Here is a 15,849-nt window from a genome sequence, read left to right on the forward strand (position 1 = left end):
TAAGTTATTTGTTCAGCATTTGTGGAAAACTGTACATTTTCATTTAATTTTAATATTAAAAATTGAAAATGTATTGGGCTCTTATCATTTTAGTATTATTAAATATTAATATAACCGTGAATGTAATAAGATATACTTATCTTGTATGTAATTCAATTGTATTTTCACACCTACCGAAAATAATATTTATTTCGCTTGACTTTTTTTTGTTTTTTTACTTTGAAGATTATTACCGGATATGAGCTTTCATATTGTGGCTGTCTTAACGAGCGCGAGCGGCAGATTTTAAGGTGCACGCGTTTAGTTTGGAGCGGAGTTAAAAGCTAGACCAAGTCCGCTGCGGTGGAAAAAGCGTCTGAAGAGAACTCCGTCTCCCTTAGAAACAGCGCTCACAGCTGCAGTAAAGTCAGCTAATTGGGATTAAAACACCCAACCGGAGAGTTCGCCGGACTTGGCTGTGCTTCATGCTCCCGGTAGGCAGCACCGACGATGCCCAGCTCCGGCTTTCTGGCTTAAAATCACAAAGTAAAGCGGAACAACAAAGTAGCAAGACTTTTCTGGATGTGTGTGCTCCTCTGCTGTTCGCACGGTGACTCCCAGCTCCGACTGAGTCAACACGCTGCGGTAGGTTAACTACTGGAGACCTCCGAGAAAAGCGGCGAGCCCGCACATTTCTGGCATTTGTTTTAGGGTGAAATTTCACCGTTTAGAGCTCAGAATGTATTCCCATCTTCTCCTCTCGGCTGTGGATATCAAATAAAACCCGAGAAGTCAGGGACAGCTGAACCAGATCGGTGCGGATCCTGGTTGCGGACGCCTTCTCGTCTTCTCTCCATCACTGTTTCCATGATTTGCGCAAGGAATTTCATGTTTGAATTCTTCATTGGAGACTGACTTATCACATAGACCCATTCTGCTGCTCGTTGTCGGCTGCTTTTTATTCACACTAGTCTAGCCCTTTTTTTGTGTGTTTTAGCCTAAGCCAGAGCGCGCGTCATCTCTCAACTGATGGCCATTGATTTATGATTTTTGGGGACGGCTTTCGCGCAAGGACTTGGATTCGTTTCAGGAACACTGGGTTTCTCGCTTAACCCAGTTGTCCAATTTGGAGCAGCATACTTGCAACTTTCTTTTCCCTTGGTGGGGGGAAAAACGCTCTCTTTTTGTCTGGAGAAGACGCGGTTTGCTCCTCGCCAAGACACTGTGAAGACTATCTGGACAATCCCATTTCCCAAGACCTCGACGAGCGTAATATACACTGTTTCACACATTCGCTCAAATACTCGTGCAGAAACATTCCTATCTATTAACCATTGTCCAACTTAAGACCCTCGGAAGAACTGCAACAGCATCGCGTGGAGGCACCTGCAGCAGAGAGGTTGATTTATCCACCCTCGGCTACTGGAACAACTGGGATTTAACATACGCCTGCTGGGATTTCTACCATGTCAGGGGTACGGGATTGCAGATGGACTCTCCTCATCTGTTTGGCGGCGCTTTCATATGGTGAGTGACCACCCAACCTACCCTACTTGAATTGAATTACCCCCCCCAAGCTTTCAGGATCATAATTGTGTTGCATAGAAAAGTGCTGGCCAATTTTCTGCAACATGCAACTGCAGAGGTAGCTGCTGTTCTGATTGGTCATTTTGGAAGACACACACACACACACACACACACACACACACACACACACACACACACACACACAAATCCTGTTACACTTGTATCTCAGAAAAAGTAATACATTTAATTTGGTACTGTTTTTCCCTGTAAGGTTACTGTAAGTTCAATATTGACAGTTGCAGCCACCCAAGTTACTGTAGCAATGATGCAGGAATCTACACTAACATAAGATTAAAATATTAACCATAACAACATAAATACCACTATCAGGCGACTTCCAGTCACGATCACACTTATTGAGCACACAAGAAGCAACAATACACAAAATATGGGAACTTTACAGGGATAGATACGATCACAGCTTAAACACCCTAAGAACGTTACAGTTGCTCACGCCTATGGACTCACAACATAGTACACAACTGTCTATCATCTCCTTTTGATTACTTTTTGTGTGTGCAGGGTCAGTTATTACATAGTCTGTCCTACATAGACTGACATCGGCACAGCAAAGTGTACAAAATCCAAATCAAACATCCCAAAGAGGATTAATCTCCTTAAAAATCAAACAAGTTTTTATTGATGCAGCAGCAACGGCAGCACTGTTTTCAGTAGTAAGCGGAGTAGGACATTGCATGAGACTTTAGCAGGAATCAATCTAGATTCCCAGTAAGCTGCATTGTTGCACAATGCAGTTCATTCCATATTTACTGCATAACCATCCCTGCATCCTTTCAGGCATTTTTCACAATATATTTCCTCTCCGACTCAGTTTCAATTCTTGCCTCATTTTCATTACCACACAAAAGAAATGCCTACTTGTGCACAAAAAAATATTCTCTCCTTGATGACTTCACCGAGGCTGCGAAGCAAGCTTGCTGCTTTACTCTGCCTACACAAACCCTCGCTAACGCCCGTGGTCAACGTTGCTCAACGCAGGGATGCCCACCTTCCTGGACAAGGAAGGCGCTGCTGTCAAAAGTAATTGCAGTAACAATTTTGGCGCATGGCCAGCTGCCTCTGAGGATGGTTTCAGAGGTTCTTGGCCTCAGAGACCTCAAGTCTCTCTCTCTCTCACACACACACACACACACACACACACACGCATGCTGCTCTCACTCTAGAAGTTTAAACCCCTCTGTCCTTGTCAAACTCAGATGCTAAGTAAACAAGTAGTGAAAATACCTGAAGAGAAATGCAGTAGTCCTGCTGGATGAACCGCTAAGCAGACAAATCCCCAGGTGTGAAAAGCAATATCAGGGTCTTTAACGCTGCTCTGGGGAAAATATTGCACTGTAATGAATCTATTATTCTTCGTTTTTCTTGCCTCAAATTTCCGTTGTCATACATATCGGCTTACGCATAACATTGTAAACAGGCTTACAATTCAGTTTTTCTGCGGGCTTGATTTAAATTAGAGCCCCGCGGGGATTTGTTATCAAGATGCCATTGTGATCGGTCACTCGCCATAGAAGCTAAGCCACAGCTATAGCAACTACCTCAGCTTAAATGTGACGCTTCATTGATGCCTAGAGGGAAATCCACCTTATTTTTCTCGCCTGTTCTCCTCCATGTGAAGAGGTCTGGTGCGGAGCAGCGTTTGTGGAGCTGGTAAGGATTAAGGTCTTAGCTCAAGGACACTTCAGTTACTCAAGTTTCATAAGAGCGTTTGAAGCCGAGTTTTATGGTCACTCGTTGTGTGACACGTTGTTTCCTCTCAGCCAAAACAAATAAGACCTCAGAATTTAGGTCTATGGTGGGGTTGCGTATGTTTTGAAATTCTTTTATAGTAATGCTGAAACAATAACAATTTTGATTTGGATAGCGGAATACATTTTTTTGATTCTTTTTGTTATTGTTGTACAAACCTTTTTTTTTTTTTTTTTATTTAACCGAAGAACCCGAGCTGGTAAATAGTTTTTTAAGCAGCTGTACAAGAACTTTGTCTAAATATAATGGGTAAAAATAGCAACATTTTTTACTTGAATTGGAACTTTCAAGTTAAAGAAAACAGGATTAGGAATCTGATGCCAGCTTTTGGTACTTGATCATTTTCTGTACTGTTACCCAGCCATTCTTCAGCCAATACGATATAACATTTTTATATGCTACTTTATCCACTCACTTACTTAAAGCTTTAGTGCATAACTTTTTGATATTAATAAATGTCCGTTACATTCAAGCCTTTGCCAAATGAGTCACTACAAAGCTAATTAAGATTATCAGCTCCACTCAACTCTCTCTGTATGGCTATGTTCAGAACACTGCAGCATCCGGTGACTTTCCCGGGCCGAAACTTGAGTGAAGATAATTACCTCTTCTGAAGAGTCCATGTGTTTTTATTTATTATTTTTATTTTTTTTAATCCTTCGTGTTCTCCTTGGCTACTAGCAACTGCGCTGAGGAGGTGCGTGATCACTGAAGGCTTGTAGCATGTGGATGCACCACATGCAACATGTTTTGTTGTGATGCCTTAGAATTCGGCATGTGGGAGATAGAAGCAACGCAGTGTAGTTTTAAAAGAAACTTTGGGTTTCTCAATTAATCATTTGGTCTCCAAAACATCAGAAAAAGGTGAAAATGCCATTAGAGCCCAAGGTTACGTTTTGAATGTCTTGTTTTGTCTGACCAGCAGTCAAAACCCAAATATATATTCAATTTACCAGAGTGTAGTCCAACGTAAACACAGGATATTGTCACATCTGCGAAGCTTGAAAATTATTTTAAATGATCATCAATTAATCGAGTAATTGTTGCATCATCCTTAAGGAATAAGAGCAGAGTCAGTATTTCACACGGTACGTGTTATATTTATTAGGTGATTATCTACTTTTATAAATTGATCATGAGACCTGGGAGGTCTACCACCTTGGCTAAATGATTTCCTGAGGGAAAGCTTTGAACTGACACAAAGAAAGACTATGTTGTGGTTAGCCTGGGTGAATGGGTTGAATAGATTATGATAACAGTGTTGAATGGAACTAGGTGTGTCAAATCTAGTGATTGAGTACCACTGATGGCTGGGAGCTGCATCTGCAGTCAGCTGCACAACATGGCCTTGGGAGCAATGTTTGCCCAGTCATGGTTTGTATATAGTTGGCAGCCTTCCCAGCACCAGCCTATCTCTGAGAGGAGACACTGGACAGAGAGCAGACAGAGCAGCAGTGTGACACACCACCTCTCATGTTCTAGCCTAATTGATTTACATGTGGTGAAACGAAGCCTTTGCTCTATTGCTGTGTTTGAAGAGGTTTCCTTTTTCCCATTATATTTGTATGGAAACACTGTCCTGTACACAATAGAAACCTTGCTGCCTGTTCATACGCATCAACAACTTGTGACTGCATTTGAGCCAGTGTGCTTTTCATTTTTGTTTTTGTTCTGTACTCCAGTGATGTCAGGTTGTTGCATTGTTGTCGGGACACCTGCTGTTGCTATTTGTTTGTTTGCATGAAGCATATGGTTTTTATATGTAGCTAACAGCTTTCTAGTCGATGCTTTTTGGCATTGTCTGTCGGCATCAGAAAATGGTAAACCCGTTTGCAGCATGGCACCCAATTTTTAATTTTCAGTGACAGTTGGACTCAAGGCTAAAATCAATCTGTGCCCTCTGAACAGCAGGGCATCCTTCCACCGGAAACGGTAAGAAAAAGAAGCTGTTACTGAAAAGACAGGTCCTTGTTTAACTCATGGCCTTTATCTGTAATTACACCTGCAGATCTTCCAGGTAGGCCTGCCAATCTGTTTTAACTGATTTTCTGTATGTAACTGGTGGAAAAGGACACTGCTGGATTTCTTCAATTTAAGAAACTGTCGTAAAAATCTTTGAAGCCCAACTATGAACTGTAATTCTGCTCTTGCTTGGCTGTTAGTGGATTCTAAGGATGTTGTCCTTTTTTATAAGCCATTGAAAAGAACCTTTTTATGAAGCACTGGCTCCCTCAGATGTAGCGTGATGTGCAAGACCTCTACCAAGGAGCTTCAGGGTTTGTTGCTGAAAGGAGGACACCACTTGTCTACAATGCATTACCCCTTTTCTTGGCAGACCTTAATGTCAGAATCTTGAAAGCATGCTTTTTTTTTTTGTGTGCCATGAATGCCTCAATAGAAATCAATTCACCTTGTTGACTATGCCCCCGCCACTTGTTTGTTAATCAACTAAAAAGCCCAATTTCTTAAGAGAGAAGAGTAAGTACAGTGAATAAAACATGCATTATAGGTTCATGGATGTCTGTCTCTCTCTCTGTGTCCTACCCATGCATCCCATCTGCAGCCATCTTCATGGAATCAAGTAGAGTGATATTTTGCTCTTCGATGCGGGTATCTCCGCAAATTATAAAAAGTAATTGGTTTTCTGAAATAGTCCACCACCTGCTTGTTTTGGTGGGCCATTTTAGAGTGTGATGGTACGCTGCATAATTAGACAAATTAGTGGCAGGTGATCATTATGACAATGTATGATACATTTACAGTAGACATGTAGATACAGATTAAGTTTATTCATTTTTTGCCATCATCACTTTGTTTACAGGTATTTTTCTTTTAAATTATATATCTTTTCACAACACCAGATATTTTGAGAAAAGGAATGGACCCATGATGTGGCCAGGTTGGCTCAGTGGTAGAGCAGGTGCAGGTGTTGGTTTCTCACCAACTGTCCTGTCGAAAAATTAAAGGCTGAGGAAAAACAACAAAAAAGCAATGGACCCATGCACAGAATAATGTGTGTTTATTCACAATGGCAAGGATTCTGCTGGATTACTGAAGTAGACACGGTGAGAGAGGCACTTTCTGTTTTTGCGTTGAACGTCTTCAAACTCTCTTCCAACTCTTTGTAGGACTGTAACCATGCTCAGCAGGAAAGCAATCTGCCTTCTACATTAGGCGATCACGTATCGTTTTGGTATGAAATCAGTTGTCATGCACAGCACCTCACACACAGATTCCACAGTGCCTTTTGATTTGAAATAGCTTTCTCTACTGCCTGTGGTATGTGAGTCAGACTTTGGAACATTTTTACCAACTAGATTTCACATTTGCATTGTAGGAAAAATGACCTGTAAAATAGATTTGAGATTAGAGTTGGGCAATAAATCGATATTGTGATATGACACTAGATACATTTTTGGATATCGTAATATGGCCTAAGTGTTGTCTTTTCCTGGTTTTAAAGGCTGCATTACAGTAAAGCTATGTCATTTTCTGAACTTACCAGACTGTTATGTGACTAACTGTTCTATCATTGGCCTTTACCCACATAATCATTATATCTACATTAATGATGATTATTTATCAAAAGTCTCCATTGTGTAAATATTTTGTGAAAGAACTAATCGTCAACACTACAACATGGTTGGAGTATTAATATTGGGTTAGTTGGTCAAAAACATTGATATTTGATTTTCTTCGTATCGCCCAGCCCTTATTGAGATGCTCAATAATGTATCATTGCTTATAAGGAATGGCCACTTCTGGGACATGGATGTGAGCTCTGTTGTCAGTTGGACTTTACTTAGCACCTTATCAGGTTTAACTACCTATATTTGGTAGCACCCACTGTGGCACACTGCTTTCTTTCTGTGGTGTTTTTAAGGGTATAATCCTTTAATTTTGACGTTCTTTTCATGAAATGGCAATATCTCTCTCTCAATAAGTTCTCTCCTGACACTCTGAAAGTGTGACATTTCTGAATAAAGTAAAGGTTTTCATTCTAAGAAGAATACAAATTTGAACAGAGGGAATGGTATGTGACATCTGGCCTGATGACACGTGTTGACAAGGGGGGGCGAGACCTCCCCTGTTGTACAAAGTGCTTGGGGCTTCGCAGCAAAAAATTGTATAACATCACAGAAGGTCTAAAGGAGTGATCGCTGTGCTAAATCCCACTTACATCTGGCTTTTGTCTTTAGTGGGAAAGGTTACAGTCGTCATTCATTCCGGGAAAAATGACTCTGTTGTAGGCTCAGGTGTTTATCGGCTCCTGCTTCCATCAGCAGTAATGGAAACATACCACCCAGGTAGCTAATTCGACCCCTATTCTGGCATGATGCTATGATGGATGCTGTCTTTGGCGGTAACTTCTTTCGTCGTCTCAGCCACAAATTCAGTCTCCATCCAAGCAGCGCATGAACATCAAATTAGTCCTCACGGAGTTTGAAAGAGGTTCAATAAGTAAGAAATATGAAAAAGCACACACATTCAGATTTTGGGTGGGAAAAGGGTTGTATTGTATATTCAAATCCTTTTGCTCTCCACTTTTATTTAAGAGTACTGCAACGTTTACTCCTAGTTGGCAGATACTGATGTGAATGGATAGTTTAACTCAGTTCATTCATCAAACAGTGCACGCTGAACTTGACTACTTGGTATACCAATCCCAGGACAGTGTAAGAATAGATTGACGTTTTGGCAAATGCATGACTAAACATGGCTCTGATAATGTTGAAGGAAAAGTGGGAAAATGCATTCTTGAGTAGCATCAGACATTAGAGACGTGGGTGTTTTAGAGATTAGTTGTACATACAGTACGTGACATTTGGCTGAATATTAAAGCTGGAGAAGTCACAACCGATGAACCATGTGATATAGAGGTGTTGGCTATCCTGCGCTGCATAGCATCATCATCATCCATTCCCAGTGGACTGTTAGCCTCCATGTGAAGTTTGGAGGTATCAGTGCAGTGGAAACATTGAAGGAATACAACCAGAGTTTTAGCTTTCAACAGATCTTTGCAGTATCTCTTCTTTCTAAACTGATTTCCTGCTGCTACAAATCTGCTAAAGGACTCAGACATGCATTCCCCAGTCTGGCCACCCCAGCTTCCTCTGCTACCATCAGCCAACACTTAAATCTTTCTCAGTGCAATATTGTTTCCAGCTGTGGAATTGCTTTTCCAGCAGCAGTTCACCAAATCTGGCTAGGGCTCTAAAAGTTCACTACTGTTTCTTATTGTCAGCATGGCAGATGAGGACTTGTGCTTTTGAAAAAGCTACCTGTTCCTTTTAGATTAGTCCTGGTGTTGTTGTCCATAATTTCTATGTAGGTAGTTTATGATGAAAGGATTTGAAAATGTCATGCAAGAATTATTATAAATACAAGCTGCATACGGGAATCCCACTTCAGACCACAAGATGTAGAAGTGTCAACACATTCTGCAGTTAATCCACAGACTGTCACATATTTTAAGATTTAACTGACATAGACTATTTGGAAAAGTAAATACTTGCTGTATTGTATTTATTTGTCTTAATGTGGGCATTCCAACTAATTTAATATTTTCTTTCTAAAGGAACCTACAGATATTTTACACATCAGAATCTGTTTACAGGTCTTGGAGTGTACTCTCGCATCTTTGAACAGTTGTTTAAAGCCTGCCTTAAGTCAGTTGTGGCTAAATGGGAATAATAGGAAGGGAGCTTACCTTTTGTCTTATAATTTGTGAACAGACTATTTGCTATTGGACTGTTGGTTGGACAAAATAAACAAATTAATATCTGAATCTTGGACTTTAGGAAAGGATGGTCTGCATTTCTGTTACACATTCTGTCAAAGTCATATTAAAAGATGTGCATGGACAGTGAAAAATGTAATATCAAATTCAGACCTTTCTATTGTGATTTATGATGAATGTTTCTACCCATATACCTGCCTCCAGATGTCAGATGTAGCTTAGCTGTGAGCTCCTTTTGTTAATCCCCTGAATATTACAAGATGTCGGCATTTTCATGTCTTCTTTGTCTGAGTGACAGATCTTCCACTTTGTGCAGAGAAGTTTGTGTGTAGCGATCAGTCAAGTTTTTGAAGTCGATGTTAATAAGCATTGCAGTTTGGTCCGTAGTCTGGCCCTGAGTTCTTATTCTATTGGAGCCCTTCATTCCTGAAAGTTTGTTTAGCCTTGAATCCACTTTATAAGTTCACAGCACTGTTGTATTTAATTAAGTCTACAGTTTTCATTTATATCTGGCATTTTCTAATTAAACCAGGCTTTTTTTTTTTTTTTTTTTTTTCTGCTTAGAAATTGTAATGATTGCAGCAGAAGTGAATATGATTAAAAGAAATTTGTTAAATGTATTAAGGTAAATTTGGTATTTATAACAGTGTGTCCTTGGAGTGTGTGCAGCTTTGCCAAATACATGAAAAACAAAGTAAATGAACCAATTCGTGAACCGAGCACATGCCTCTACTTATCGTGTTGCGTTTGTCCTCAAAATAACTCCAATCAATCAATAATGTTGTCTAGGCTTGAGGGTAGTGTGCACATCTGCTAACATTACAGTTTGAATCTCAGTCATATTGATTTTAACGCAGGAAAACAAATGCTTTACAAATGAGGCCACTATAACATTGACTCCACTCGATGTGCCTGACTTCAGTAAACATGTGTACAAAACAAGGACTCTGTCGTTTTGTCATAATTCATTTCATACGCACTTATTGTTGGTGACAATGGGGAACTCCCAAGCATTCAAATCTAAAAAGAAAACTGCACTGAAAAGTGTCAAACATGAGTCAGAATTTCATAGAAAATGAAATATAAATGCATTATGGGCTTTAGTGTTAGTTCTTCTTCCACCTCCCGCCAGCAAGCCATTGATTTAAGATGTGATCCAAACTGTCAAACAGAACTTCATCTTGACCCGTGAAATCATTACTAATTAAATTTCCAATTTAATGCTGGCACATCTTTCCCCATTTAAAAAAGATAAATAAATCGAAATTACGTCATACACATCAGTACACAAAAAAATGTCTGGCCCCGGTAGAAACGAGATGTCTTAATTTAGTTATGAACCCCACACAATCCCATTAAGCTTTGTGTAGGTATGGCCGAACACAGACACAGCCAATCACTCACTGTACCAACTAGTCCTTTTTTGTGTGTTTTTGAGAACAATACTGATGGCCTATTTCATGAAAGCCGACTGAAAGCCATCTGTGCTTGTACAGATCAAGCTGAAATGAGTGTTGAACTGCAACACAATCTTTGCATATGCAGGGCCGTTAATATCCGCTCAGAGGTCGGCAGTGCAAACGTGCCTACGGGCCGGTTGGAAAAATATAACTGGTTCACTGATTTTGCTACAATAGAATTAAAGGTTCTCCCCCAACTTGACTTGGGTGTATATATTTACTGTGTGCTCTGTGGTCTGTGAAAACTACTACTTGAATTTTAATCATACATTTTCAGTAAACATTTCTCACTCGCTGTCTTGGATGAATAAAAAATAACTTGTAGCACTTAAACCTGTCCTTAAGCAGTTATGTTAAATTAGTGATATCCCTTTCCCACCCTGCCTCTCAATTTCTGCATCTGCCATGCTTATAAATTCTGCTTGAGGAATCACTTTGGTGAATTTGAATCTTTAAGGTCTACTCAGCTCTTAACCTGACATTGCAGTAGTTGACACTGTCCATGCAACATACATGCAATCCCCCTGCTGGAACTCCCTAATGGAGTAACGTGAAACAAGAGAACTTGAAACAAAATAAGATGCGCAGTCCTCATACATATTTAATTCTGTCTCCTGCATGTGACATGTGGACATGCGTTAAGAACCTGTTCAATTAGCCTTTTTTTGGCTCTAAAAGCAGGGTATTAGAGGCGTCCCAGGAGGCCCCCAAGAAAAAATGAGAAATTAATTAGTTTTGCTGTCATTTAAATTACTAGAAAAGATACCAATTGGAGTATGAAAATATAGTTCTAATTTATGTTGTAATGGTAGGGGGCCACGTGAGCTTCACGTGCCACACTGCATGTAGCCAATACTAAATAGCAGAGCGCCTTTTACCAGAACAGTGAAACTGATTTGTTTATGTAGTCAGTGTGCAAAACGTGCACATCTTTTGCAGCTGCTTAGTCTAAGAGTGTTTGGGAATTTCTCCATCCTAAGGACTTGCAACACTGTCGAATTCATTCTTTATAAATTTTACTTTACTAGTGCAGTGCCCCTTTGGAGCGTGTGCATTTGTAACGGGCCGATTGCTTGGTTCCCAGAATCTCTTACTCATGAGTGAGGCAAGCACGGCTGGTCGTCATAGCGACACCGCAGGAAACTGCCGTGATCTAACCCGACACACACACAGAACGTTGAAGGTGTGTTGTTTTGGATTCTCAGCATGGGGCTGTGCCACCGCAAGAAGACACATTTTGTATTAAACAAAGCTGGAGGCAGCAAAAAACAAAACCCACCGCTGGCTAAACTATTTAAAAATGGTGGGTTTGGTCAGGACACCCCCATCTGTCGCTTTGATCACGCAGTGATTGGTCAGAGAATCGTCACTAATCAGTAGTCTGCAGGTTTTCACATCAACTTTTGGTATCTGCCCGGCTCTCTTGGAACCTCAATGTTAAAGTACCTGTTGGCAGGTGATCGGCCCTTTTTTTTCCATATTGAAAAGTCAAGCCAAGTTGAGCAGGTACCATATAATGGAAAAACGCCATAACCGTAACATCTAGGCAGTTATGTGTGAGCCGGGCTCAGCCTCCTGAGGAAGCCGCTCCAATGGGCTCAAAATACGTGACAGTCTGTGGATTAATTGCAGAATGTGTCAACACTTGTTCATCTTGTTAGATTCCAGTCTGTGGCTTCTTAGTACAATATTTATTGGATGGCATTGTCTAATCCTGTCACCATAAACTACCTACATAGAAATCTGTACAACCACTGGTAACAAAACGTGCTGGTGAGCCCAAGAGCCTGGGTGTTCATCAAACACTTGTAATTCCCAAGTAGTCAAATACTGACGCTTGGTCAGTGGCTTTCAGCGTCAGCTTCCGATGCAAAAGGCATAGCAGCAGCAGCTCGACCGCGGTGCTATAAGAATACGTAGTATGAAGAGCGTCAACGGTGAAGAGTAGTATAAAAGACAGAGAATCCACTGAGAGGTGGGGGTTGGGGTGGTGGATGGATCCAACAACACAGAACCTCCACAGGAACAAAGCCTGCGAACTTCAATCAATGAGCCGCCGTCTTTCAAGTGCCAATGATTCAAATTGTGCTTTTAGAGGTTAAGCATTTGTAGCATGTTTAGAACCTTGAATGCTGAGGCAAACATATAAAGGTACTTATTTAGAGAATTAATGTGGGGTTTTTAGCGTCTGCAGAGGTGGGGGATCTACAATTTAAAGGGGGACTCCACCAATTTTCTACATCAAATAATTTTTTATTAAATAAACGGTATAAAACCTTAATTGGATCAAGAGGGAGACTGTTTCAAGTTTCGGTTAGCCAGCTTGTCATCTCTGCTTGAGGCTCGGGGCTTCAGGCAACATTAGTTGCTACTAGAATAACAAACTCAAATCTCCAACTGAATGTTTGGCATTGGAGTTGCATTGTGGGTAATGTGGGTGCCAGGTTTGGACAGGTATGAATATGCAAAGAATAAAAAATAACTAATCTTCCTCTTTTTTTTTTTTTTTTTTTTATTAATTAAAAAAGAAAAAGCTATCTGTGCATGATCATCCGACTCCACATGTGTGCAGAAATCATTCAACGGCCCAAAAAGCGAATCTTCCCCAATTCAGAGACATGGACACTACATATTTTACTGGTCCCTGTGGGATATATAATCCTATACACACAGCACTTCATAGCGCTTCCATATGACATGTCCACCACTTCAATCAACATGGTTAACTACTGTTCTAAATCGCTCACACACGGCACTTTTTGCCATTCCTTTACACCAGTCTCAGCTGCTGCCAGATTAATTGACTCATTGGTATTAAAACCCTATCAACCCCCCCCCCCCCCCCCCCCCCCCCCCCCCCCCCCCCCCCCCCCCCCCCCCCCCCCCCCCCCCCCCCCCCCCCCCCCCCCGATAGATTCAAAGTTCCTTTGAGCCATGGAGCTGGGAAATCTTAGTACTTTTTTGGACTCTGTTTGATCTGTAATTAATTAAACTGTAAAATAAACTACATACATTTGGTTATAATCAACGTACATTTATTCATGCAGTACAGCCTTACAGAATTATATTTTTATTACACTTTTATTATGGCCCTTAGTAAACCTTGGATATGAGGAGGGGTGACTTAGTCTTGGCTGCTACCCTCCCACTCTTGGATAAAGATGAGGTGGATGCTGGGAACGTTTAGGATGCAGCTAAGTGCTGAATTTAGCTATATATTTAACAGTGCCAGTGTTTGTTTTTCACATTAAATTACACAATGCAGGGAAAACAGATTGGTAAATTGGACTAAGAATGGTGGAGTTCCAAATGCTTTGTATCTGTGCTCACTGATCACACAGCTTTTGAGGGCCATCCTTAGAGGCTTAGAATAATGAATTTGTCATAGAGATGTCTGAAGAGGAGGGAATAGAGTTTGGCCTAAATCAGTAGCAGATAACAGTTCACACAATTAAAAGTTTTACATAGACTTCATTACTCTAATTCTGAAATACTTGAAATCCATTTTACTGGATGTTGGAGGTTTGCTTTGCCTCAAACTGAATAGGAAAATAGTGTGTGTCTATATAGGGCACTATCTTATGGCGTGTGCGTGCGTGCGTGTGCGTGCGTGCGTGCGCGTGCGTGTGTGCGTGCGCGTGTGCGTGTGCGTGTGTGTGTGCGCGCGCGCTCCATTTCACAACAGACTATTACTAACTGCCTTATAATTAGAGAGGAAGTTAAAGTTCTTCTGCAGTATTTGGGCAGGTGGCTCACAGGCTACATTAGCTAAATAAAAAGCCAAAGTTTGTCCAGTATGGGTGTGATGAGAAATATATTTTCTGTTTTGCTTATGGCCAGTCATTATGTAGCGCCTCTTTAGCGTGTTGGACTATTTTGAGAAGTGGCTATCCTGAGCTCTTTAAATCCTCTATCCAGTTAATCAAATAAGTGGGACTTTGTGCGTGCATGCGTGCGTATGTGTGTTATGAAATACTCCTTTGAATTGCCATTTAAGCATTAATATTCACACTAACTTAAAATGTCTAGAAATTATTTTCATACATTAAGCACTTACACTTTTGAACAAAAACTACTTTTTGTTAACTGAAAATATCAAAATAGTCGTTAACCAACTGTTTTATGAAAGAATAAAAGATTTACTTAGAAAAGTAGGTCAGTAATTAAATGCGTCTTGTCAAAATCCCTTTTCAGATCACAAATGCATTATAATTCACATTCAAAATAAGGGTCTGTGAAAATAAAATGGCTGGTAATAACCTTATTTAAAGGGTTCCCCTTCAAATGTTCAAATAATGCAGGCCTGGATGTAGCTTGGAGACGTTGTAGCCTTGAGCAAAATGGCTGCTCCACCACTCAGGCCAAAACATAAAAAGGGTACCTGTACTCGGTGGGAATGTGGGATTAAAGGTGACGGCAGCGGGAGATATCATGAGAAGATTCGCGATGAAGAGAAGACGGTTGAAGAGAAGATTCACATGATTGATGAGAAGATAGGCCTGCATGATTAGTCTTTATAAAATTGCGATCTCGATACACCCGGTTAACGATTTTAATTTTTAAATTCTAGTTAAAATTAAAAAATTGTGGCTTTGATTTTCATTTAATTTTACGAACCGAATGCATCACAAACGCTACTACTACTTTCTTCTGTGAGTTTTAAACATAGACTGTACAAAAAAGCGTATACAAGCACTGCAATGCTCTCCCTTCTCTTCATTAAGGCCTCTGTTTACAGGCTTTTGGTGATGCAAATTGCGCTTTCATAGAGCAAATAACGTTATATCTTTCTGACCATGACATTTCCCGTAGACGTGGACAGTTTCGAACTGGGAACCAAGAATTCAATCATTCCATGGAAAATTGAACACAACAAACAACATACCGTTAGTCCGTGCCCCTTGCCTGGCATCATTGCGGTACTAAAAGTTGGAAGAAATGGGCAGAGTCCTATTTGATTATGAGATTAAAGATTAAAAGCAAGTACCTTGCAGTGTAAGGTGGTAGACAAATGTGGACAGTTTATTAGAGGGAAACATCCCACGAATCCCACTACTTTTGTTCACACAGTGAAATTGGGGCTTGGTCTGAGCTGACCCCGATCTGTCCTGCTGTCATAGGTCTATTCATCTGGCTGTCCGTCTGCTACACGCAGTTGCATTTCTAAGTAGCACTGATTGGCCTAAGGGGGGTGCCACAGCATATGTTTGTATGTTATGCATCTATGACGCCACTGATTGCACTTCAAGGAAATGACGTTTCTAAGACTTGCGCTTGCTTTTTGCAAAAGGAAGTTTTCTCCTCCTTTTTTTT

At 40.6% G+C, this 15,849-nt stretch overlaps 1 protein-coding gene across 1 annotated transcript in view; it reads left to right on the top strand.

Moving 5' to 3' along the window:
• The first annotated feature begins 276 nt into the window (after nucleotides 1-276).
• The window catches only part of tmem132e (transmembrane protein 132E), a 330,057-nt gene continuing 314,484 nt past the window's right edge, over nucleotides 277-15,849 (top strand). The window contains exon 1 of the mRNA XM_034889700.1: nucleotides 277-1,506. Within this exon, the coding sequence (XP_034745591.1) occupies nucleotides 1,446-1,506 (61 nt within the window). The 5' untranslated portion in view covers nucleotides 277-1,445. The remainder of the gene's footprint in view (nucleotides 1,507-15,849) is intronic.

This window comes from Etheostoma cragini, chromosome 13, assembly GCF_013103735.1.
Source record: "Etheostoma cragini isolate CJK2018 chromosome 13, CSU_Ecrag_1.0, whole genome shotgun sequence".
In the NCBI taxonomy this organism is placed as follows: domain Eukaryota; kingdom Metazoa; phylum Chordata; class Actinopteri; order Perciformes; family Percidae; genus Etheostoma; species Etheostoma cragini.